Source organism: Diaporthe batatas (genome assembly GCF_019321695.1).
Source record: "Diaporthe batatas strain CRI 302-4 chromosome Unknown Contig00006, whole genome shotgun sequence".
Taxonomy (NCBI): domain Eukaryota; kingdom Fungi; phylum Ascomycota; class Sordariomycetes; order Diaporthales; family Diaporthaceae; genus Diaporthe; species Diaporthe batatas.
The window spans coordinates 2,015,547-2,039,065 of NW_025408553.1; the positions used below are offsets into that span (position 1 = coordinate 2,015,547).

The 23,519-nt window shown below is 54.3% G+C and overlaps 8 protein-coding genes across 8 annotated transcripts; 3 read left to right on the forward strand and 5 right to left on the reverse strand.

Annotated features, from left to right (window-relative positions):
• Positions 1-290: 290 nt before the first annotated feature.
• KVR01_005787 (uncharacterized protein) lies at positions 291-2,430 on the reverse strand. Its single transcript, XM_044790448.1, has 3 exons — positions 2,189-2,430; positions 762-2,097; positions 291-638 (listed from the first exon to the last, which is right to left on the reverse strand). The coding sequence occupies exons 1-3, from the start codon at positions 2,304-2,306 to the stop codon at positions 449-451; spliced, it is 1,644 nt and encodes a 547-aa protein (XP_044644590.1). The 5' UTR covers positions 2,307-2,430; the 3' UTR covers positions 291-448.
• Positions 2,431-3,408: 978 nt separating this feature from the next.
• Positions 3,409-7,301, reverse strand: KVR01_005863 (uncharacterized protein). The gene is made up of 3 exons (XM_044794682.1): positions 6,717-7,301; positions 6,487-6,667; positions 3,409-6,429 (listed from the first exon to the last, which is right to left on the reverse strand). The coding sequence occupies exons 1-3, from the start codon at positions 7,087-7,089 to the stop codon at positions 3,414-3,416; spliced, it is 3,570 nt and encodes a 1,189-aa protein (XP_044644666.1). The 5' UTR covers positions 7,090-7,301; the 3' UTR covers positions 3,409-3,413.
• Positions 7,302-7,486: 185 nt separating this feature from the next.
• KVR01_005882 (uncharacterized protein) lies at positions 7,487-9,437 on the forward strand. The gene is made up of 3 exons (XM_044790167.1): positions 7,487-7,671; positions 7,825-8,447; positions 8,639-9,437. Exons 2-3 carry the CDS (start codon positions 7,866-7,868, stop codon positions 8,972-8,974), a joined length of 918 nt encoding a protein of 305 aa, XP_044644685.1. The 5' UTR covers positions 7,487-7,671; positions 7,825-7,865; the 3' UTR covers positions 8,975-9,437.
• A 362-nt stretch (positions 9,438-9,799) lies between these two features.
• On the reverse strand, positions 9,800-12,707 carry KVR01_005771 (uncharacterized protein; the record flags this gene model as incomplete). Its single annotated transcript, XM_044784268.1, has 2 exons — positions 10,554-12,707; positions 9,800-10,398 (listed from the first exon to the last, which is right to left on the reverse strand). Exons 1-2 carry the CDS (start codon positions 10,840-10,842, stop codon positions 9,800-9,802), a joined length of 888 nt encoding a protein of 295 aa, XP_044644574.1. The 5' UTR covers positions 10,843-12,707.
• Positions 12,708-12,876: 169 nt separating this feature from the next.
• Positions 12,877-15,111, forward strand: KVR01_006363 (uncharacterized protein). Its single transcript, XM_044790343.1, has 3 exons — positions 12,877-13,477; positions 13,542-13,881; positions 13,953-15,111. The coding sequence occupies exons 1-3, from the start codon at positions 13,109-13,111 to the stop codon at positions 14,648-14,650; spliced, it is 1,407 nt and encodes a 468-aa protein (XP_044645166.1). The 5' UTR covers positions 12,877-13,108; the 3' UTR covers positions 14,651-15,111.
• Positions 15,112-15,755: 644 nt separating this feature from the next.
• KVR01_005760 (uncharacterized protein) lies at positions 15,756-16,298 on the reverse strand (the record flags this gene model as incomplete). Its single annotated transcript, XM_044784365.1, has 2 exons — positions 15,756-15,777; positions 15,838-16,298. The coding sequence occupies 2 exons, from the start codon at positions 16,296-16,298 to the stop codon at positions 15,756-15,758; spliced, it is 483 nt and encodes a 160-aa protein (XP_044644563.1).
• Positions 16,299-17,956: 1,658 nt separating this feature from the next.
• Positions 17,957-19,202, forward strand: KVR01_005972 (uncharacterized protein; the record flags this gene model as incomplete). The annotated part of the gene is made up of 2 exons (XM_044789766.1): positions 17,957-18,293; positions 18,370-19,202. 2 exons carry the CDS (start codon positions 17,957-17,959, stop codon positions 19,200-19,202), a joined length of 1,170 nt encoding a protein of 389 aa, XP_044644775.1.
• A 3,643-nt stretch (positions 19,203-22,845) lies between these two features.
• On the reverse strand, positions 22,846-23,514 carry KVR01_005731 (uncharacterized protein; the record flags this gene model as incomplete). Its single annotated transcript, XM_044786003.1, has 1 exon — positions 22,846-23,514. One exon carries the CDS (start codon positions 23,512-23,514, stop codon positions 22,846-22,848), a length of 669 nt encoding a protein of 222 aa, XP_044644534.1.
• Positions 23,515-23,519: the final 5 nt, after the last annotated feature.

Consider the following 23,519-nt stretch of genomic DNA (forward strand, 5'->3'; position numbering starts at 1 on the left):
TAAATTATAATTAAAGTAATTTAAGTTAAATAAGTAAATAAAATAAATTTAAAAATATTAAAAATAATAAATACTTATATTATAATAAATAAATTAAGTATATTAAAGGAGGATAAAGAGGGTAGATAATTAATATAAAAGGGTGAATTTAAATAGTTCGAATAGAGGAGTGGTCTAAATGTGGGCCGGTTACCTTACTAGCCGTTTTTTCCTATATAAATATCTCTTCTCTTTTTTTTTTAAAAAAAAAAGAATCCCTGGGTCTTGAGTGTTTCCCACTATATGAAGGCGCCATACACGTTTTATATGTATAGGGATTAGAAACGAAACCACTATAACATGTCGCTGTCACACGAGCTGGCATGCTATGAAGCGAGAATAATCCCATTACCCATGATGAGTGAGAGCCGAGGACCCTCAGTGATATCCTGGTATTCTACACTGTTCCCTATCTAGGAGCACGACCATTGTAATCGTGCCCCGCCTCCGCTGTGTAGTTACCAAAACAGTCGTAGTCATAGTCAATCTCATCAATCCGCTTCTGCAGGACAGACACGACGTTGTCAAAGGAGCAAAGGCCGTCCGCATCGTAGTCACAACCAGGGTATGAGCCATTGACAGGGACCACGGCGTCGTTCCTATCTGATGTGTCAGCGAACGGCAAAGCCCGAATATCTCTCTTTCAAAAGCTTGGCAGAAGAAGGAAGGGTTTGGAGCGGGGAGAAAAGGAGAGGCTCCAAAAATGGGCGGACAATACTCACACAATAAAACGGATCTGCTTCGTAGGCTGATACGCAGGGCACTCGAGCACCTGCACGGTAAAGTGCGTCGCGAACGGCACGACCTTGCTCGCGACAAAGTTGTTCGACCGGCTGTTCCCCGCCGCCGAGAGCGGCTCGCCCTGGAACAGGGCGGTGAGGTTGAACGCGGTCAGCGTGTCGAGAACAACGACCTCGTGCGTCGCGTCGGCGTAGATGCTCTGGTTGAGCGGGAAGTAGGTCGGGTTGTCGTCGTACGTCTCGTTGAGGGCAGACTCGGGCGTTGGGTACCCCCCCGTGAAGCGCGCGACAAACTCCTGCAGGTACCCCTTGCCCTGGGCGGCGGAGACCGGGGACCCGGGCCCGTTGGAGTAGTAGAAGGACAGGTCGTAGTAGTACTCGTAGTTGAGGTAGTCCTGCTGGGTGAAGAGGCCGCAGAAGGCCGAGTAGCCCAGGGCGTTGGTCTCGTACGAGCAGAGCTGCAGCATGGAGATGGCGTCGGCCGGCGTGAACGTGACGCCCGTGACCAGGGAGTTGAGGCGGGCCAGCGTGGCGTTGAACGCGTTGTTTGCAAACCTGGCCGCGACGGCGCTGCCGATGGAGCCCCTGCTGGCCACGTCGGCGTTGGTGCACGTCTCGTAGGGCGCGCCGGAGTTGTTGACGCCGGCGGCCTCGACGATGATCTCGATGTTGACCTGGTCGAGGTACTCGGGCACGCCGAAGAACCCCGCGGCAAAGTTGTTGGCGGTCTTGACCATGCGGTCCTGCGACTGGGTCCGGAACACGGGGATGGTCCCTTGCTCGGTGAAGTTGTTGAGCAGTGATCCGTAGAGCTGGCGGTACTCGATGCCGAGCTGGAAGTTCTGGCTCCGGCCGAAGGGGGTGAGCAGCTCAGCGCCGAGCTTGTAAGTCCAATCAGCCAGGAAGCTCAGGTCTCCGGAGGCGCTGAAGCCGGTCTTGGTGGCGTTGTGAATCTTCTGTGCAAACTGTGCCGGGGCAGCGCCGCTCGTGGGATACCGAGCGCCGTGCCGGTAAAGCAGATGGACCTGGACTATGTCACATCCATCCGGGATGAGCGGGCTAGCATCCGGGAGGCCGTAGTCCGCAGAAGAGACTGAGTACCATGGAGACAGGTTGCCCCAGTACTTCTTGATGTCGAACTCTGACGACTCCGACTCGCCGTGCGGCACCGGGGCGACGAGGGGAAACTGGTTGGCCGGCCCGTCATTATACGGGTAAGAAGGCGCCGTCTCCGCAGCAGCGGGCTCAATGCCAGTGACGGTTGTGCCGGGATATCCGACGACGGGTTCCCCAGGGAAGAGTTCACTGTTGACGGATGCTGACAGAAAGAATTAGCAGCGAGTACCGAAATGCTGTGCCTTTCTAGACGGCCACATCAGACGAAGATCGGACAAGATTAAAGCACTCACTGGCCGAAGGAGGATAGCGATCCGACGTCGTAGAGCCGGCCTCGGGCGAGTTGGTCACCGGGCTCGCACGACTGACAGCAGCCAGGAGCCCTGCGAACGCGAACTGGACAGTCTTCATCCTGACAATGTGAACCTGAGCCGCGACGTCGTAGGCGCTGTCGGAAGTCGAACAAAATGGCGCCCTGGGGACCAAGAGTGCCAAAAAGCTTGTCCATGCTTGGCGATCTGTGGTGCTTAAATACTACCCAAACCCAGTCCCGCGCATTTCGTACCTGGCTTTGGGGAAATGAGGTGGAGTTGAGCCTGGGATGCGTAAGTTCAGTAGAGGGTGCATCCATTGACCTATCAACAGCGCCGGTTGATGCATGTGCCAAGCGGAAATAGGCCAGAACCCCGTGGGGCCCTCCAGTTGACGTAGTGACTCGTTGCTAGCGTCGAGTCGGGGTGCCTTCTACTGTGTTCTGTGTGTAGATACCGAGTGCACTGTTAGTTCCCCTCGTGTGGCTTACCAGGTTCTTGGATCCTACTCCATCACAAACTTCAGCTTGCCTTGACCGGAGCTGTAGGTAGACCCCACGTGCTGTTCCTCCGGCTCTCCGGGAAGAGGGTCGTATCTGTGAAGTTTAATGTGATTTGTCCAGGCTTTCAAATGCCTCTACATTCCGTCCCCAGCTGTCAAGCTAGAGAAATCTTTCGTCTAGCATTCCATAGTTGTCAAGCCATGCAAGATAAGGCCATTTCTTTAAGTTGTCTTGAGGCCACCAGAAGTAACGAGCTGCTGTGTGGAATTAGACTCGGACGTGACGATGATCATATACACCTCTCAGCCGGACAACATGAACTCATCAGTACATTGATCACCTGTCAGTATTCTTATCTAGCGGCATGGTCAGGCAGCAGTCTGAAGACGTGATGCCCTCCTCGCCCGATAGCAACTTGAGAACGGCGATACCCTACGTATCAACCCATTCACACCACAAGACAAGAGACGAAACCCAGATCACAAGGCACACCATAAAGTGTGGCATCTATGACATGGCATATTTAGCCGTCGCCATCGCTCCACGACAAAGTCAGCATATCACAGACCCCAAAGACCAAATTTGTCAAAACCACAACCCAGATGTAACTATTCACGCGTATATAGTGTAATCAATCACCTTACCCACCTACCTAGGTACCCAGCTATGCAACATCTATCCTCGCACCCACACACAAAACCCCCCTAAACATTCCCCCCAATCCACCTCCACATCCTCCCCACGTCCTCCCGCCCCAAAGGCCTCACATCCCGCATGGTCCCAGAGACCCTCTCCGTCCGCCGCGTATCAAACCGCGCCGTCGCAGCCGCCGAGCCCTCCCCGACACCACCTCCAAGACTCCCGCGCCTGCCTCCGTACGCCGCCTTCCACAGGTGCAGGAGCGCCCGCGCCGGGTGGTCCCGCGTCTCGAGCGCGCGCTCGAGCCGCTCCACCCACTCGGCCGCGGGGACGATGCTGACCGCGCCGGCCCCCTCCTCCTGGCCCCCTCCTCCGTCGCCGTCGCGGATCCAACCCAGCATCTCGCCCCACTCCGGCTCCTGGTGCGGGTTGAGCACGTGGTACACGGGCGTCTTGTGCAAGTGCTGCGACCGGGTCTGCGAGTAGCGTTGCCCGGGGGCGCGGGGCGGCTCCGGCGGCTCAGGCGGCGAGGTCGCGATCTCGAGCACGGAGCGCGCGGCGGTGTCGACGGGCAGCCAGCTGAGGGCCTCGCCGGGCAGGTCGGGCAGGCACCCCGACACGCGCGCGGACGAGAGCATGATGGGGTACGCCTCGGCCGCGTTCCACGCGCCGGTCCGGGTGTTCCCGCAGAGCTGCCCGACCCGGATGATGATGATCGGAGTCCTCTCCTCTGCGATCCCGGGCGAGGGGAGGCCCGAGGTGCTCGATGGTATCGGGGTCACAAAGCTGCCGCTCACCCTGGCCGAGGCGAGGATGTTCTCTGCCACCCACTTTGACCGCGAGTACCCCAGGGGCGAGGCGTCGTCTGGCTCGCAGCTCAGCATCTCGCTAATCGGGCGGTCGCCTTTGGCCCCGGAGATGACGGCTGCTGTAGAGGATATGAAGACGAATCGTGCCGCGGACCTGCGCGTTGAGTTGCGTAGCTCGAGGAGGTTGACCAGGCCACTGAGTTGGTCCTGGAAGGATCTGAGCTTGAGGCTGAAGTTCACTGACCAAGCCGAGTGGATGATCAGCGTCACCTCGCCGGCTATCCTTTCCCATTCAGAGCCCGAGAGCCCTAGCTTATCGTCTTGGAGACTGCATGGGAGTGAGATCAGTTTCGAGCCGTTGCCGATCTCGTTCGAGGGCAACAGCAGGTCGCGAGACCGAAGTGACTCCAATATTCTCGCTTGGGCTTGCTCTGGACTTCCGGCTCGCACGAGACAGTACACCCGCGAGACTTTGGGGTCCTGAAGTAAGATTTCCAGAATATGGGCTCCGAGCGCCCCGGTCGCCCCGGTCAAAACAACAACGCGGTCCCTTTGGTGGTCAAACGAGCCCGCGGGTGCATGGATCTCCCGCCGATAGTGCTCCACTAGGTCCAACATGAGCTGCTCATCTGGGTCCTCCTCATTAAGACCATCTGGTATCGCCGCCCCGGACACCCGACACCGCAGGATGTATTTTGATAAGCGTTCTATCGAACCTTGGTCATAAATGACGTTCAATGGTAACGATATATCAGAGTCGGGAAACAAAACCTTGGAGATGGACTTGCGAAGACGTGAACAGGCGAGGGAGTCGACACCCTGCGCGAAGAGGTCAGCTCCAGGGTCGATGTGTCTACCCACAATGTCGTCGAAGAGAAGGCCCAACTCTTCCATAACTTTGCTGTCGGGTATCCTTGTTCTCCTGCCATTGGCCTCGGGAACATGGTCGGCCGCCAGCTCAATTTCTTTTGCGAACATCTTCTCGGCCTGTCCTCTCAGGATAGTGCCTTTGCTGCTTTTTGGCAGCTGTGGTATCTCGCCGTGTTTCCACCTGACGACGACTATGCTTCTTTTGGCCAGGCGTGCATGGTTTTGTGTTTCCGCGTTCATCCTTTCGACAGTGGGCCACAACTCTTCGACGATCTGATCATCGTCGTCGGATTTAGTCCCCTTCTTAGGAAACAGAAGAACCCCAGGCATCTCTCGGCCAGTTCCAAAAATCATGGCATCGCGCAAAACCCTCTTTCCCACGTCTGATGCTAGTAGCTCGCCTTCCACCGGAGACGGGTCAAACTTCTTACCGTTTACAAGGGTTATTTGCGCATCCGCCCGGCTGTGATAGCGCCACGCATTCGCAATCGTTGGGTGCCGCTCGAACAAATCCGACGTGGCAAAGGAACCATCAGGACGATTTGTCTTGCCACGGTGTGGCCACTTTGGCTTGACGACAAACTCAAACAAAGGCAGTTCGCCCTCTTGTTCTGGTTGTGGCTCAAAGTCGTAGTAGTCCGGCTGCAGATCCAGGTCCGCGCGAAGGTAGGACCACCCGCGGTCGGCGCTGTAATCCCGGTGCGAGGAAAGCAGAAAGCCGCATTCTGCACTTCCGAAGCGCGAAACGAGTTTAACATTTTTTGAGGCGAGATAATCACCAAACGAGGCAGGCAGGGCAGCTCCGCCGACGCCGACCAGGTCCATTTCTTGCAGAAGCCGTAAGCCCGACTCATTCTCGGGGTCAGCCGGGTCGCCTGCGAGCATCTGGAGGATATATGGAACACTGGTGAAATATTTGACTGGGCACGCATTGGCGAGGTAACTGTTGGCTCGTTTGACAGCCCGTTGGACATTGGTGGATGTGAGGGGCTGAGTACCAGGGAACAGATGGATAGTAGCTCCGCTTGCCCATGCCCGGAAGCAGTCGGCGATGCCGCCGTGATATAAAGGCGTTGTGGAAAATGTGGCAGCGCTACCGCCGCCTGGAAGACGAGGGAGCACGCCAACTGCAGCGTGATGAGACTGTGGTATGGGCTTTGGAAGGCCGGAAGAGGTGCCTGAGGTGTGGAACAGGTAGGCTATGTCGTTGGGCTTGGCAGGTGAGACTACATTTGTAGGTATCTTCTCAGGCTTGAGGTTGTAGAGTATGTTGCTGATATTGATGGCAAGACTACCGTCTCTCAAGCGCTTGACCCTGTCGTAGTTTCTGGCGTCGGCAAAGATGACCGAGGCATTACATGTTGAACATAGGTGCTTTATAGCCGAGCGTTCTAGCTGGGGACTGCAAAACCTGGGCGATTAGTGGTGTTCGGCTGCGGATGGAGTACATGTCACGTACGCCAGGACCATGACGGAGATGCCCAGTCGCAGGAGGCCCAGCCACGTCAGGATGAACTCGGGAGTGCTCGAGCAGAGCAGGCCAACCGTGCCTGAGGCATTCCGATCCGAGACCTGAAGTCTCCGGCGCAGACGTGCTGCTGTGGCCAGGGAGTATGTCCTCAGCTCACGATAGGTGAAATCTAGAAAGGGGTTAGTCAGGGCCAGGGTGAGAAATGCTTCATCACACACCCGACTTGATCTCCCTCCCGTCCTCGGCAAAGCAGCCGCCTGGGAAGTTGACGGCAGGTCGCTGTCTCAGATCCTCGGCCTGCTCGTCGATAAGGTGGTTGACGGTGTGAAAGGGGTGTGGGTGATGAACGTTCCACGCGGCGGCCTCGCCCAGGGTGCATATGAAATAATTGAGGCCCGAATCGACCTGTGCCATATTGGCAGGTGCTGGGTCCGGCCTCCAAGCATGGACGTTGAACCGCACCCTCTTGATCATGGGCGAGGGCCCTTTTCCTCGGGGCTTGAGGGCGTCGATGTCGGCGGTGGTGTTGTCTCGGGTGCGGTAGCAGTCAAGCACGTCACAGCACTGGGCCATGGATGCGCTCACGGGCATCCACCCATGTCATGTGCTGCTGCCTTTTGCCTTGCTCACGATGGTCAACGGCGTCAACGTTGAAGTCGGACAGACGGGAAGGCGGCAGTCAGTCTTGAATGGGATTGATAGGGAGAGGCAACCACCCTGCCCTCGTGCCCTCCTGGCAACCCCCGGACCTCCCCCCAGCTCGAGGTGGGTGCATTGTGAGGGCTTGGGCCGATGGGCTTCTAGACCACGGGACTTTGGGACGGTGTCGGGCCTATCTTAGCCTGGCCTGCCTGGTGGCAGCTAAGGTGGCGAGTGGCAACTGCTGCTCCCCTTTCCCCCTGTCGACGGGCCGGTCCAGAACTAAAAGGCCAGTCACAGTCTGCCAGTCCATGAGGTCATGCTGTTTGCACTGGGTAAGGGCTGCCCAGCCAAAACCACACCAACCCACGCCAGTCAATGATTCGCATACCCGCAATTGGCAACTGCTGCTGCCCCTCCTTTCCCTCCTCCCCTTGTGAAATCGCAGCAGGCACGCCTGCTTGTGGGAGGAAGGAGGCAGCAGGTCAACATGTAGGCCATGCGCAAGAGTGAATCTCCCCCGTCTTGTTTTTGGTATGCTGCATCCACACTTTCGACTGCTTGCTGGCTCAATCACCCCCACACTCCCCAATCGCCTGCATCATCACACACACACACATTATCGTTGCCTCACATCTCATACCGCGCAGGTACACGCCCTACCCGCCCACACTAACTAATCCAAAGGCGGTCGGGACACCACCACCACCACGGCCCAACCAACCCAAATGGCCTCGACCACCCCAACCGTCGACGAGCCTGTTGAAGCAGGCTCAAACATGCCGCCCCAGTCGCCCAACTCCGTCCGCATCCCCAACACCAGAAGAATCACCGACATGCCCCAGCTCGGCCTGGGGACCTACCTCACCTTGCCCGAGTGGACCTTCTGGGCTTGCACCTCCGCCCTCAACGCCGGCTACCGCCACATCGACACGGCGCAGTACTACGGCAACGAGGCACAGGTGGGCGAGGCCATACGCAAGTCCTGGCTCAACAGGCAGGACATCTTCGTCACCACCAAGATCCTCGAGCCGGGGGACACACCTGAGGCCACCTACAACAAGTGCATCGAGAGCGTCAAAAAGATTGACCAGTGCGGCCGGTGCGGCCGGTGCGGCTGGGTCGACTGCTTCCTGATCCACTCGCCCAACGTCGACGACGCAAAGACGAAGGAGATGTGGCTCGCCCTCGAGAGGCTGTACAACGAGGGCAAGGCCAGGGCCATCGGGGTCAGTAATTTTGGCAAGGGGCAAATCGAGGGTCTCAAGGGCGTCGGCAACGTCTGGCCGCCGCACGTGAATCAGATCGAGGTGCGTCGGGCCCCTTTTGTGACGGACAGACACTTCTGCTGCAGTTGCTGCAGCCGTAGTTGCTGCAGCCGTAGTTGCTGTGCAGAGATGCATTCTTCCTCACCCCCTCCCCCTTTCCTTCGCCACAATGCCGAGACCACCAAGGAAAAACAAAATCAAAAAGGCTAACTCGTTCCTCCCAACCGCCCCAGCTACACCCATGGCACCAGCAGCGCGAGATCGTCCAGTACTGCCGCGACAACGGCATCGTCGTGCAGGCCTACTCCCCCCTCGCCAGGAACGAAAAGGCCGGCAACCGAACCCTCTGCGACATCGCGGCGCGCAACGGCGTCCTGCCCAGCCAGGTCCTGGTCCGGTGGTCCGTGCAGAAGGGCTGGGTGTCGCTGCCCAAGAGTCACCACCCCGGCCGCATCCGCGAGAACGGCGACGTCTTCGGCTTCGAGCTGAGCCCCGAGGACGAGGCGCTGCTGGACGGGCTGGACCAGGGCGCTGCGGGCTGCCTTGTGCATACTGTGGTTAATGAGTGAATGACTGACTTTTTTCGGGGTTGTGTGGTCTGGTCCAGGGACTACTTATTGGCGTGTTATTACCCAGCGGGCGTGAAGGTATGTCGTAAACAAGCATGGCTACCCTGTGTTGGTTTGTTTGTACGAGGTCTCGCCAAGCCAACAGTATCGGGATTCAGCATGGGAAATACCATTTACAAGTCAGAAGAGTAAGACTTGCATAGATAGCGAAGGGCAAAAACAGCACAGCGGTGGGCGTCGGTGATATCGGTCGCTCGGCGGAGAGCATGATTACATGTATCGTAATCATGGCCAGTGGGTTCAGGAAAGCACCGGGCTCACGCACCACAGCGCGTTTCTTGGTCTGTTTCAATATCAGGGGTTAGATGAAGGTGACCCGCCGGGTATTGGTAGGCTTTGTTAGAGGTCAGAAGGCGCCGGACTCATCGCCACATAAATAATCGTATCGCTGCTCATGAACATGGATGACAGACACCTAAGAGAATCCTGGGCGCTGTGAGTGACACTTGCACGCACGGCACACACGGTAGATATCATCGAAGGCCGGACAAGAAAGCAAGCAGCCGTAACCTAGTCAGGTTATTTCTACCCTGGTATCATTGCCATACAACCAACCCAACCCGTTTTCAAGAAACTCCCCTTTCCCACCTCCCACCTCCCAGCCAGCCAGCCGTTTACGCCCCCCCCCCCCTTTTCTCGATCCGACGAACGCACCATCACACGGCCCGACCCGATACGAGAGAACCCACCAAGAACGCCCCCCTCTGCTCTCATCTCCTGTCCTGTCCTGTCCCGACCCGACCCGACCCAACCCAGCCCACCAACCTAATCCTCCTCCACCGCCTCAGCAGGCCACAGCAGCCAGACAACAACAACAAACACCTTCATGGCACTAGCAGTCCACATGGCGCCGGCGATGCCGAACCGCGAGTGCGCAAACAGACCCCCCAGGACGGCGCCGGCGAGGCACATGGAGGGCGCGCCCAGGCGCCTGTTGCGCTCGGGGTTGGCGGCGCGGAACAGCTCCGCGTCGCTGAAGAGGTCGCAGTAGATGCTGGTGAGCACGACGCTGGTGAGGGCGTTGTACTTCAGCGCGCGGGAGGTGACGGCCTGCCCGCAGGCCTGGAAGGCCACGAGGGCGATGGGGACCAGCACGTCCCAGGTGATGGCGTCCTTGCTGTCCGGCCTGCCGCTGCCCCCGGCGCCGGGCCCAAAGGTCACGATGGAGGCGGCGGCGATGCACAGGGCCGCCTGCAGCGTGAAGGAGGCGATCAGGGTCGCGCGGCGCTTGGGGCCGAAGTGCCTGTGGAAGCGGCTGAAGAAGAAGGAGCCTATGCAGAAGAAGCCGAGCGAGGTGCCTGATTTTATCCAGCGGGTCCCTTCCGTCGGGGCTGCTAGGCCTAGACCTATGTAGACGGTGTTGCCTGGGTTTTGTGGGGGTTAGCGGTGATGCACTCTCTCTCGGGTCCGAGCAGGCGGGTGGGTGATTGAGGTTATGGGCTCGGGTTGGGGGACCAAGGCGGTGGTGGTGGGTGCTGTGGTGCTGTGCTTTGATGCATCGTGTTTGTGAACAGCTTACCTGTCTGCATGGAGACGAAGGAGCCCCAGTCAGAGATGGCCGAGCTGTCCAGCATGCCCGTGATGATGTAGCAGAAGATGAGCACGACGTCGGCCCAGTCGCGCCTGACCTCTGCGCCGGCGGCCTTGCGCAGCCGCGAGGTGAGCGACTTGGAGCTGCCGCTCTGCGCCGCGCCGACGCCGTTGAGCAGAGGTTGCTCCTCGTCGGTCGCATTGTGGCCGGCACGCTGGCGGGCGGGACCGTTGGTGGCGCCGGGCCCAGCAGTGCCGTACCCATTGACGGAGCTCATCTTGTCCGGCTGTTTTGGGGGGTTTGTTCCTGAGGAGGGTGTGAGGGGGATGATGTCGCAACCTGGCGATGACAGACTTGAGTTGAACAGCTCAGAGGCCCTTCTTCACATGCAGATGAGACGTGAGAATTCGGACAAGGCACGGCTCGCGGACGGGGGACGTCGTCGTTGGACCCCCGGACGGTCAGACAGTATTATTAGTATGAAGGAGCGCTGACTCGCCGGGGTGCTTGTGTGAAGTGAGAGTGAGCGCCGAGGGTCGAATTGGCGTCACTGCGGGGCCCTGCGCCAGCCTTTGCCCGGGGAGACAGACAGGCATGGCAGGGGTGTGTGAGCACAAGCACCAGCAGAGGACAAGCTTGCAAGTGGCAAGCTAGCAGAAAGTACTCGGACGAAGCAGCACCAAGCAGCAAGATAGGCCGTTGGGGCCGTTGGGCCGGGGACATGGGGGGATGGAGCTTTTTTTCCCCTTCAAAACCCTCGACGATGCTAATATAGCGCGGCCCAGAGTTATCAGATCGGATCTGGACTGCACACAAAAGATGCGCTGCGATTCGGCGGTTTGTCGCAGGACCCAAGGACTTGGCCCGGCGCTGCGTTTTGCTGCTGTAACCACAGCGACGGCTCGCAATGGCTGGACGACGACCGAGAGGTTGCTTCATCCATCGCTCTGCTCGCAAGTGTATCCCAGCTCCGGCTCGATTGGGCGGCGCGGCACCCGGCACTCGTCCTCGTCCGTGCTTGTTGGGGATTGGAGTCGCGGTGGGCAAGTGGCTGAGCAGCCCTGAAAGGGGCAGAAAGGATGTGTCATCGCCTGCCTTGCCTGCCTTGCTGCCCCCCCGACCAGCCCTCCCGGTCTGCCGGGTCTTGGGCGACAATCATTTCTTGGGCGGCCGTCACGGCTTGGCTGCTTGGCCATGCAGGCTGGTGCAGGCGGGTGCGCTCAGGTGGGTGGCGCTTGGTTGTCAGGTTGTGCTGCCCGCGGACCAGCACAAAGCTCAGTCATCTGATGTCCGTAGTCGAGATGGCCTATATCTCTCACACCGCGATTGCGATCTACCAACAAGGGCGCATCGTCCTTCTGCCTCCCCCGCACCTTGCACCTTGCACCCTGGCAGCTTGCACACACCGAGCATCCCCTTCTGTTCTGGCGCGACGGGCTGTTGTTGTCCTGTGGCTTCTGGAAATAGCAGCACACCCAGCCTGCCAGCTCGACAGGGCCTCTCGGACGTGCTAGGCCTGTTTCAGGGCGTCGGCAGTCGCAGCTCGACTGGGAGGCAGAGGGCTAGGGGCCGTTCCTCCAACCGGACGGGCTCGCTCGAGCTCGGTCTTGTCTCGGCAACTCGAAGGGTTGCACGCCACCATCTCCGTCGGCGTTGTTGTTGCTCGCGTGGTCATTCTGACAGGCCGACAGGGCAACCGACATGAACCATTGAATGTGGTCACACTCTGCCGGGGGCTAAAAAGGGCCAGGAGAAATGAGGTTGCAGTCCTGGTCGAGGAGGAAACGAAATGGCTGGCGGATGGCGCGAGCGAGCGTGGCAGGCGTGGTGGGGGTGGTTTTGGCCAACGTCCTTGTCCCGGGGAGAAACCGTGCGTGGGCACAGGCACAAGCGAAAGCTTAGCCATCTGCCTCCCGTCTTTGCCGTCCTGGTCCCACTCGGAGAGTTGGCAGGCCTGGCAGGCTGGCAGTGCAAGGCTGGGCATGGCATGATGAAGGCAAGGCAGGTGCGACTTGTACCTACTGTACATGTAATGGATTGAAACGGGAGGGGTAAACAAGTGCCAGGAGGGCTTGGAGCTTGGAGCTCTGGGGAGTTGGGGGCCCTCGGGTGGGTCGGTCCCCTGTCGACAACAGCTTTGGGTGGCCCTGGTTGGCAGGTTGGAGCTCCCCCTGCAAGGTACATGCAAGAGTTACATGCACAAGGTACATGCATCTGCTGCAAGCACCCAAGCTGGCACGGAAATGGTGACGCTATTAGTCGACATCCCAGACCACAAAGTCCATGCCCTGGTCCAAAGAGGAACATGCACCCGTCCCTTAAGGTCCAACCGTTTTTTTCGGGATTGACTATTGGAGTATTTGTTTTGGCATCCTCGCCTCTGCTTTTCCTCAAGTACACCACTCCCCTCACCTTCTCTACCCTACCCCATCACTACACCTTATCTTCTCCTCTTGCATCATACTCAGCACTTGGTTGTAACCCCACTTTGACTCGCAGGCGATCAAGTTCACTACATACATAAACACACATCATCACACAAGATGCTCCTCCCACAGCTTCTCGTGGTGGCCTTCGCCGCCCTGTCGAATGCCGTGCCACATCGGGACTCCCCCCAGCAGCGTCTCCAGGCAGGCCTCGAGCTGCCTGACAAGTTCCTGACCAGCAAGAAGACCTCCAAGCAGAACCCATATACCCCGGATTTCCGCGACCCATATGACGGCAAGGTCGACCCCGTCAAGGACGAGCTCGACCCCTTGCCGTGGCGCAATGGCCTGGGCGCCTCGGTCCTGGGGCCATGGAACCCGGAGCGCTCTCGCCAGAACCCAGACTTGGTCCGGCCACCAAGCACCGACCATGGCAACATGGCCAACATGCGCTGGAGTTTTGCCGACTCCCACGTGAGAATCGAGGTACGTCTGGTGGCCGACCCCCAGCTCTGAACAGCCAGCTAACATTGCTTGCCCCTGCCAACAGGAAGGGGGATGGACCCGCCAGACCACCGTCCGGGAGCTGCCCACCTCCAGTGAGCTGGCCTCCGTCAACATGCGCCTGGGCGAGGGCGTCATCCGTGAGCTGCACTGGCACAAGGAGGCCGAGTGGGCCTACGTCCTCGACGGATCCGTCCGTGTCACTGCGCTCGACTACGAGGGCGGCAACTTCATTGAGGATCTCGAGAAGGGTGACCTGTGGTACTTCCCCAGCGGTGTGCCCCACAGCTTGCAGGGCCTCAGCCCCAACGGCACAGAGTTCCTGCTTGTTTTCGACGACGGCCGCTTCTCTGAGGAGAGCACTTTCATCCTGACTGACTGGCTCGGTAAGTTTCTGGAGTGCTCACCAGCACCCCCTACTTGCCAGACCCCAACTTGCTAACCCACGAAACCTCAGCCCACACGCCCAAGTCGGTCATCGCAGAGAACTTCCACCTCGCCCCGGAGGTCTTCGCACACCTCCCCGAGGGCGAGAAGTACATCTTCCAGGGCTCCAACCCGGGCTCCATCGACGACGAGAGGCCCACCGGCAAGAACATCAAGAAGTCCAAGTACAACTTCGCCCACAAGATGCTGGCCCAGGAGCCCATCGTCACCTCGGGCGGCGAGGTGCGCATCACCGACTCCAAGAACTTCCCCATCTCCACCACCGTGGCCGCCGCCCACGCCATCATCCAGCCCGGCGCCCTGCGCGAGATGCACTGGCACCCCAACGCCGACGAGTGGAACTTCTTCATCCGCGGCCGAGCGCGCATCACCATCTTCGCCGCCGAGGGCACAGCCCGCACCTTTGACTACGTCCCCGGCGACGTCGGCATCGTCCCGCGCAACATGGGCCACTTTGTCGAGAACATCGGCGACGAGCCCGTCGAGATGCTCGAGGTCTTCCGCGCCGACGAGTTCCGCGACTTCTCCCTGTTCCAGTGGCTCGGCGAGACCCCGCAGCGCATGGTCGCCGACCACCTGTTCCAGGGCGACCCCGAGAACGCAGAGAAGTTCCTCGCCAAGATCAAGAGCGCCGCCAAGGACCCCGTCACCAAGTACTCGGACGACGAGACCTCGGCCGCCGACGGCGGCGAGGAGAAGGAGCTGTAGGGAGGGGGCGTGTCCTTGTTCAGACTGTTCGGACTTGTTCTCAGGAAAAGCAGGGCTATTTGTCGGGTATAACGTTTCATTTGTAGACATCAGGGATTCGCACGCGCAAAAACGGAGGGTGTAGTGTAGGACCACCTTCTCTGGGGCAATCTCCTACAGGATAGCCTCCTGTAAGATAACTGGTTTAGTGTTAATCTGGGAAATTTAACTCGTTCAGTTATCCTGTATCTTCTCCATCTCTTATTTGCTGCATCTACTTGCCTAGGTTGGTAGGCAGTGAGTCTTTTATGCGGGTGCCCTCTGTTTTTGTGGATGCGAATATCCGATCTCCTTATAACCTGTCACGGATTTTTGGGTGTGGTTTTAGGCATATATCTGGGTTATCGATACGGACGTAAAAGTTGTGTGTATACTCGAAGAATGCAGATCGAGAACTGTCTAATCTAACTACACGTGTCGAACAAGGCGTCCCGGAAATGTGAACCATAACGTGCTTTGGTGAGCCAGAGAGGGTCACTATTTAAGTATGAATGAGCACCCAGACCTTTACAACCACCTTGTATTCACCGCACCACTTTTTGCCTTCGAGGGTCTTGCCGTGGCGTTCTTCTCAATTTGAAAGTCAGTCCAACCCTGTGGGGTTGTTCTGAAGGCTGAGGGTGGCCGTGGGGTTGAAACGCCGTTTTAATAAATAAACGGGACCTCTCGGAGAGTCTGAAACTGGTTCCTGTTTAGGAGCTTCCTCCCCCCTACCAGGGTCCCTTTTGCGCTTTTGTCTTTCTGAGTGGTAATTTGGTGGGTTTGGACCGTTAGATCTTGATCTCTCAATCTGAATCCCCTCCCCTATTTAGTACGAGGTGTCTCTCTCCACTGCCGTTGGCGTTGTCTTTTATTTCCCCCCCCCCCCCAAGAAACGCAAGGTCTTGAGCTTTACCACTTGTATGAAGGCGCCACATGCGTTTCATATGTCTGGGGATTAGAAACGAAACCACTTTGAGCGGTCTATCATGAAAGCATTAACACCTAGGCAGATAAAGGCCGTCTCAACGTGATACGTGGTGTGGATTTCCTAGTCCATTAATCAAGATGCTTGAAGGTGAAAGTACTATCTGCCTTGGTCCCCATTGCTGCGCGCATCCAGACACAATTTGTTGTTTCGGTCACTGCCCACGAGTTCGCCCCCTCACTTCGCCTGAACTTTCTTGAGCCCCTTTACTAGGATAGCCCCCTTGGGTTGCCCGTTGATCAAGGCCAGCAGAGACATGACACATTCCGTCTTGCTTCTGATCTCCGTAAGCTCCTTCCGGCCAATCGCGCAGACACTGACATTCTGCGGCTTCCCGTCGCTCCGCATCTGTGGTGCTTCGGGGTTGCCTCCATGGAGGCCTGTGTATGTGGTGTTGATGACCTTCGGGGGCGATGTCATCTTGGCGATCTGCTGCAGCTTCTCGGGCGTGGAGACCAGGCTGTCGGGCGAGATGATCACGTAAAAGCGGGGCTCGGGCTGCCTCCAGCCAGAGTTGAATGCTTTCCGAGCCGCCTCCCAGATCTTGGGATCCTCGAGCGGGCTTCGGCTGTCCTGGTTGGCGGCACGTTGCTTCTCGAGGTTGGCCTTGGCCATGTTCTTGCGTAGGTCTTCAACGGACATGTTGAGACTGGGTTTCGTCCGAGAATGCGAAGGGTGGATTTGCTGCCGGGGGGCGGAGGGGGAATAAAGGCAGTCTGCTTGAAGACCTGAAAGCCCAGGCTCCTCTTGAGCAGCTTTCTTATGTAATCGACGATGGCAGAATGCTATGCAACAGCTAGAACACAACCGTGATGGGGTGGTTTGATGATGCTTGTGGAAAGGGATGGGATTCGGGCGCAAATGTTGTGGGTGATTGATGATGGATGGTACTGAATGACTAATCTTGCCTTGAAATGGATACGGGCCATCGGACAGCCAACACCACTCCAGGCATCAGGCTGCTTAAATACGTGCGTGGTCCAAGCTCGGCTACCTGAAGGCTGCAGCAACTGGCTCTATTTTTATCTATCATATCTCTGTGCCGCTTCCCAAGGGGCCAACGATGAGCAGCCGTTCAACGGCCGGGCCGCTCTTGGAGCCAACACATGGCCCGCATTGTTTCCATTTTCAGCACCACATGCGGAATAATGGGGTTGGGGTGGAGTTCAAGTCGACAATTGGCCAGTATCTGAGTCCCGAGTAGGACAAGAGGTATCCTGTTGCTGCATTCTGGGCCCACATTGATTGGCACGGCCTTGGAATGAAGTCCACCCAACACCGAAGTTGGGTCTGCCTAGAGCCAGCCATGAAACAGACTCACAAGGCGACCGAGTGGATAGTACAAGGACCAGCATATAATTAGATAATATCTGAGATACCTTGCCCAGGTGGGCACAGCCATGAGTTTGAGAAGAGGCATGCATACCTAAGTGCAAGTACCTAGTAGTAAGGGTTGTGAGCTCATACAGTGCATTGCGTCTCGCAATGCCAGCGAGGGAATGATGTACCGCATGTCGAAAACCAGGCACACACAGGAATTTGTTTCACTGCTCCAGTTTGCCTACAAGAACCATCATATGGACGAACTCATGAATTGACACACTGATAATTGTAAGCATTCACTCAAAAAAATGTAGCACGACCCACAAATGCGCCGCTTGCCTGCTTGAAGCTGTCCTTGACCTACCATGCAGACCCAATCCATCCCGTTACAAAAATAACCTTGACCTCGGTCAACTGTGGGGGTTTCATGCGTGCTGGCGGCATTGCGTAGCTGTGCGAAGCCATCCGTTGGTCAGGCTCGATCGTGAATCCTTCACTTTCCTACCAATATGTCAGTTGTTGGGGCGAGGCCTGGGCCATCAACATGTCCACCATGGTCGGCAGACAGGTCACTGTCAAAGGTTTGGTGGGCTGGTTTTGGGTGACGTTAGTGTGTGCAAGACGTGATTTATCCACTCTTACAGCACTGCTTAGAATGCCTTCACTATATGAAGAGGCTTCTCGCCGGATACTATTGCATCTTGAAGCAGACAGACCCCGAATCATAACACAAAGCATCACACAAAGCCATAAACTCTACTTGTACAGCATCATTTTCCACGCCACTCTGACGTTCAAGAACTTGGGCTTCAAATTTCCTGGAACTCACTATTTATCACCTGGCTGAACTCTATCTTTACTTTGTTTGTATTCCAAAGAGACTGCTCGGTTATATTGCAACAATACGTCAAATCTGAGCCATTAGGAACCACCAGCAATCATCAGTCACCAACATATCTTCTAACATACTAACAATCATGTCTTCCAAGGCAAAGCTAGCGTTTGGTGTGGAATTTGAGTTGCTTCTCAAGCCGAGCAGTACAACGCTTCTTGCTAGCCTCGAGAAAAGCTGTCCAGGTTGGGCTGAGAAACTGGAGGGCGCGAAAGCGGCCGAGAAGGCAGCGGAGGTCAAGGGTGACGCAGCAACTGTACGAAAGGCCAAGGAAGAAGTAGGGCGCCTACGGAACCTCTTCCGCGTGGAAATCGCGAACACTCTTTCCCTCATCTATGATGTATCCGCGAGCACCCGAGCCTCAAACTTTCAAGTGTGGTCAGTAATCGACGAACCCACCCTTGACGAGGTTCCGGGGTACTGTAAGTCACCTTCACTTCATCTACGAGGACATAGTTCCGCTGTTTGGCAACCTACTAACCATTTTGGTCAAACCAGGCCGGGTAGAGTTCGTGTCCAAAGTCTTTCGCTCGGATGAAGATTGGCAGTTCGAGCTCGTCCAAGTCTTCAGGTTCCTGAAAGACTGGTGCTATGTTCAGCGTACCCAAGGCTGCTCAATGCATGTCCACGTATCCCCTTCCGCCGAGCAAAGAGGTCAAGAGGACAAATGGACAACCCCGCAACTGAACAGCATAATCAAGGCTCTCTCTTACTTTGACAATCCAATCACTAGTATCATGCCCCCAGAGAGAAAGAACAACCCATTCGCGGCGTCCAACATGTTATCCGACGAAGTTGCGAAGGGGAACCCAAAACTCAAAGCCCTATATGAACAAGTTCCTCAACAGAAATGGCAGCCTCTATTCGAATACTATGACACTGAATTGAAGAGTGCCATACACAGGACAAGAGCACATCCTATCATGGGCTATTGTCGCTATGCTTCTTGGAATTTCGAACACATCACAAATGCATGTGGTACCATTGAGTTCCGAAGAAGCCCCGCGGTTGCGACTGCGGGGTCAGCAACGCATTGGGCGAGCTTTACTCTCGGTTTCATTTATGCTGCGGCCTGTCAGACGGAATCAAGCTATTGGCACGAAAAGTCTGGGACTAACACCCACCCTTCTGTCGGAGATCTTGATTCTTTCGTAAAGAAAGGTCTTCATGGGTTGGAGGCCATTAGCCGAGGAGGCTTGAGGAGCCTCAAGGCGGACACCAGTGAGCCGCGGCTTTGGTCAGCCGCCGAAATGGCCGATTTCTTGAAGAAGAAAGAGAAGCTGGGCAGCTGTGCTGATCCTGATTCTTTCGTCCAAAAGGTATGCTCCTAAGCTTAGATGGTCTGGACTTTGGACCGCAAGCAAGAAGGGAATATGCTAACACCTCGTGTAATGACGCAGTACAATAGAACTCCCGATGGAACCCCCACCACCTCTCCTAGATCTTCGGCCAACAACAGCCCGTCCAGCTCGCCGAGACCACCCAGAGGTTGAAGAAACAGTGCACGGTATGCCGTGGTACATGATGCAGTCATTGTCCATAGGTATTAAATATAAGTTCGTGGTTGGTAGCAGTGTCTGTTTGCACATTTCGGTGGGAATGAGGCTGTACGTAGATGTCATGAGTCCCGCTTTGGGATAATCTCCATTTGTTCTAGAAAGTAGTGTCATTTTTTACAACTACGTACTGTGTTGCAAGTCCTTTTTCTTTTTGCTTATGTCTTGTTTTTCTACAATGCCTATGTTCCATGTCCATCAATGCGATCGTTTTTAGATAGTTGTTTCTCTAGTGCGTCTGGACTTTTCCCACGCTTAAAAGGAGTTGTAGGAAGCCAATTCTGCAAAGCCATTGTTGGATGGAAGACTGCAGCTGGAAATCTATGTCGAACCGTATAATGTGGGCACATGATGCCTGGAACCAGTTGACAGGCATCCTAGAGGAGAGGGTTCGATTAAGAGCTGCCCCCTCAAAACCAGAGTTGAGGTTACATGGGAGTTGGACTTCAATGCCAAGTGACCGCTTCTACTTGTGGAATCTAGGGAAAAGGGCATTTGCACATAAGGAAAGTGTCCCCTTACTGTTAGTGGCCCTGAGCTGGGTTCGAACCGTGTGGTGTGGGCGTAATCGGCATACATCGTACCTAGGTAGGTGCCTAGGTAAGAATACATAACTTGAGACGGCTCATTTGAAGATCGATGGTGATTGTGAGGTCCAGAACACTTGAAATCCCCGCAGGATTTGTGGTTGATGAGCCTAGAGAAGATTGCCTGGTTCAGGGCGAGCGTGAGGACCAGACATCGCAACCTTGGAAGACCCAAAGCCAATTGACCTCCGAGTCGAGCTTGAAGTCGCCATTCACCCCGTGCCCCAACCTGATAAGCCCCGCCATCCCAATACCATACAACAAAAAAGGCAAGCTGGCGCAACGGCAAAGGCGAGCGACTTTATAAGTCCTGGTAAGACCAGCTAACGACAAGGCCCCATGTTCAGATACAGTGCTCACCGTAACGTCAATAAAAACACAGGCAGGTGAGAACAAACACTGCAAATAAATATCCCGCAACCCCTGCCCAAACATGGCAGGGAACACCGAAAGGAGGGAAGCGCTGTAGCACCTTGTAGGGGTGGCAGCGCGTGAGGAAGGGGTTGGCGACTCGTTCCTTTTTGGCTTTTTTGCTCGATTCTGGGATCGAACTCTTTCGACACGATCGATCGATTCTGCAACATGTCGCTCATGATCATACCTTCATCTACAGGTAGGGATATCGAGGGCCTTGGCCATCAGTGTCGTCATTGCTTGAAACATCTTGGAAGTGTGTCTCACAAGTTCATGTGACACCTGGGCAGCATACTCACATTCAATGAGTGCGGACTTTTTAGGCACCACAACTGCTCATAGACTTATGCATCTTATTGAAGGTTTCTCAAAAGTCCTTGAACTGTCTCCTGGAGTCTTCTTCCTGAGCGGTCGGTCAATCAGTGGAACGTGGCAAGCCACTGCCCGATGATCACAGATCAAAGCTACCTATGTTAACTGGTATTTTCCTGCTCAATGAACCTAAACTGTCAACGCGCTGATTTAGCGGCCGCTCTTCGAGCTTCCCTCTTCTTTAAATTGCGTTTTGCTGGTTGCTGATAATTCTGAGAGGAAGATGCACCAATTTGCTAGGAAACCGGCGCTTGCTCATTAATCGGCTGGACAGCACTCATTCAAAGACTCAATGTTACAAATCAAAATGCCGATAACAAGATAAACTTGTTTCGCTTCTATTCCGCATAGGTCCGAAGACATACATGGCGCCTTCATAGGGTCGTAAACGCGCAAGACCATAACAAGAAAAAAATACACAATTATTGGGCACGTGGCCTATCTAGTACTAGTAGATAAAACCTAGAAGTGATATACTGCGTCCCGCGTGGTTATGTAACCATCATCCGACAGATGTGTACTGCGACCAAGAAGGGGAATTTTTCAGTTGCTCAAGGGCCTACCGCAGTGAGGAGGTCGGCTGATCTAAGATCTAAGGCGCGGTAGGATCGAAATTGAAGCGTGTAGTACTCTGAGAATGAGTACTGGCGCTATCTTAGTTGTATCCAGGAGCCATCTGAATGGGGTAATCAAGGCCGAGGAGACAGACGTTTGACGCTCTTTACTTTAGTCAGGCCCATTCACGTTATCAATGTTACATGCCAAGAGTGAATTGAAGGATCTTATCGAGATCTTTTACAGAAGTACATGTGACCGTGTGTCCAACTTCAGAGCTGCCGACTTGCTCGCCTGGACCTATGAACCGTGTTGTAAGTTGGCGTGGTGGGATTGGGCCCACCCCCGGATTCGGTCTAAATTTCCCACTAAAATCTACTAAAATTACGATGTTTATCTCTATTAATTAAAATACTATAAATATATTATAAACATATTAAAGTATATTAATTTTATTATATTATTATATAAATAAGACGGTCTTTATAACTTATAGTAAAAAGAAGGTTTAAATTATTTATAAAGAATTATTAATTTAAAACTAAAGTTACTTAAGGAATAGTATAAAGGAAGTAGCGAAGCTATAATCTCGTGTTGTAAGAGGTAAAGAGGCTCTTTAAGCTAATAAAATAAGTGAAATATATAGACTTATTAGTTAATTCTATAAGTATTTAACTTATAGCTCTAATAATAAATATAGTAAAAAGTTTATTATAAGTTAAGTATTATTAAAAGAATTTTTAAAGTATAAAATGATTAAATATTAAAGATTTTATTTAAATATATAAAAGTTTTTAATATTTTAAAAAATTATTATAAATTTATAATAAAAATATAAATATTTAATTTAATATTTAACTTATATATATTAAAATTATATATATATTAAATAAAAGTTATAAACTTAGATTTTATTAATTAAATAAAATATAATAAATAATATAATTTTTAAATAAACTTTTTATAAATTAATATTTTATATTATAACTTTTTTAATAAATTAAGTAGAATATTTATATTTTTAAATTAAGTTTATATATATATAATTTATATATAGATAAATTCCTAGTATTCTATAATTTTAATTAGTGGAGATAAAAATAGTGATTTTAGTGAATTTTAGTGGGGAATTTAGGCTGAATGGGGGGCGGGTCGAATCCCATTACGGCAACTTATGTATGTGGATGTCAAACGTCAGCTACGCTACCAGAGCACCAGTTCACAATAAAGGGATGACCGTGTAGTAAACCATTGCGTTGCATTGAATTAAGTGCCGTGATTATAGGTTTACTGAGTCCAAGATAAAAGAAGACCGTTGAAATAACGGAATTCGTCCCAAAAATCCAAAAAGTCATTATCATCTGCAAAATGAGCTGCTCTTTCGAGTCCCTTCACTTCGCAAGATTGAAACCAAAATTCCGCTTTCTAACATTGTCTGTGCTGCCCATTCGCACCAAGCAGACGGTTCCAAGGTTTCGACCAGAAACAGATTAAGCGGCGTCGTCACTCGAGCCACAACGATGTGACGGCGCAGTTTTGAAGGATTTGTCAGAAACTTCAGAGGGTGTGGAGGACTGCTGTATGCTGGACGGGCCGGGCTGAAGGAGGGTTTGATAAGTAATTTCATTGATTGGTTGGCCTTGGCCATTGCAAAGCTGTCCAGCAGCGTTGCGGTAGTATCCCTTGGACGTTTCGTAAGCGTTGATATTTGCTCCTTGCTGCGAGTTGAATGTCGAGGCCTGGGAAGTGAAACCGGATGGATATCGCCTGGCTATTCTCATGTCTTCCGTACCGGTACCTAGGGTACCATAGCCTTGGTGGGGCGCAGCGGACCCGGAATGGGTCTCATCCTGGCCTTCCCCCCCAGTGCCATATTTCATAGGCTCTGCGGAGCGGTACTGCTGCTGCTTAGGAATGTTCCGTGGCTGGCTCGGGCCTTGGCCTCCGGAGTCGACGGACTGGAGGGACTCTTGGGAGGGAAGCGGTTGATACCCACTGGCAAGGCTCGGAGTTCTCTGTCCTTCTGAAGTGTCGGACTTTGGGTGGTGGTCACAATCACAACACTCGCCTTCCCCACAATTATGCCAACAAGCCTTGGGGCTGCAGTCACCTTGGCCGCAATTGATAGGTCCGGAGGAGGTTGAGGATGAGTCTGCCATGATTA

Coding starts and splice junctions, on each gene's coding strand:
- KVR01_005787 (XM_044790448.1), bottom strand. CDS start 2,306: ATGAAGACTGTCCAGTTCGCGTTCGCAGGGCTCCTGGCTGCTGTCAGT. Junction 2,098..2,188: donor TCGCTATCCTCCTTCGGCCA/GTGAGTGCTTTA, acceptor TCTTTCTGTCAG/CATCCGTCAACAGTGAACTC. Junction 639..761: donor AAGCAGATCCGTTTTATTGT/GTGAGTATTGTC, acceptor CACATCAGATAG/GAACGACGCCGTGGTCCCTG.
- KVR01_005863 (XM_044794682.1), bottom strand. CDS start 7,089: ATGCCCGTGAGCGCATCCATGGCCCAGTGCTGTGACGTGCTTGACTGC. Junction 6,668..6,716: donor CGGGAGGGAGATCAAGTCGG/GTGTGTGATGAA, acceptor ACCCCTTTCTAG/ATTTCACCTATCGTGAGCTG. Junction 6,430..6,486: donor ATCTCCGTCATGGTCCTGGC/GTACGTGACATG, acceptor CAGGTTTTGCAG/TCCCCAGCTAGAACGCTCGG.
- KVR01_005882 (XM_044790167.1), top strand. CDS start 7,866: ATGGCCTCGACCACCCCAACCGTCGACGAGCCTGTTGAAGCAGGCTCA. Junction 8,448..8,638: donor CGCACGTGAATCAGATCGAG/GTGCGTCGGGCC, acceptor CAACCGCCCCAG/CTACACCCATGGCACCAGCA.
- KVR01_006363 (XM_044790343.1), top strand. CDS start 13,109: ATGCTCCTCCCACAGCTTCTCGTGGTGGCCTTCGCCGCCCTGTCGAAT. Junction 13,478..13,541: donor ACTCCCACGTGAGAATCGAG/GTACGTCTGGTG, acceptor CCCTGCCAACAG/GAAGGGGGATGGACCCGCCA. Junction 13,882..13,952: donor CATCCTGACTGACTGGCTCG/GTAAGTTTCTGG, acceptor ACGAAACCTCAG/CCCACACGCCCAAGTCGGTC.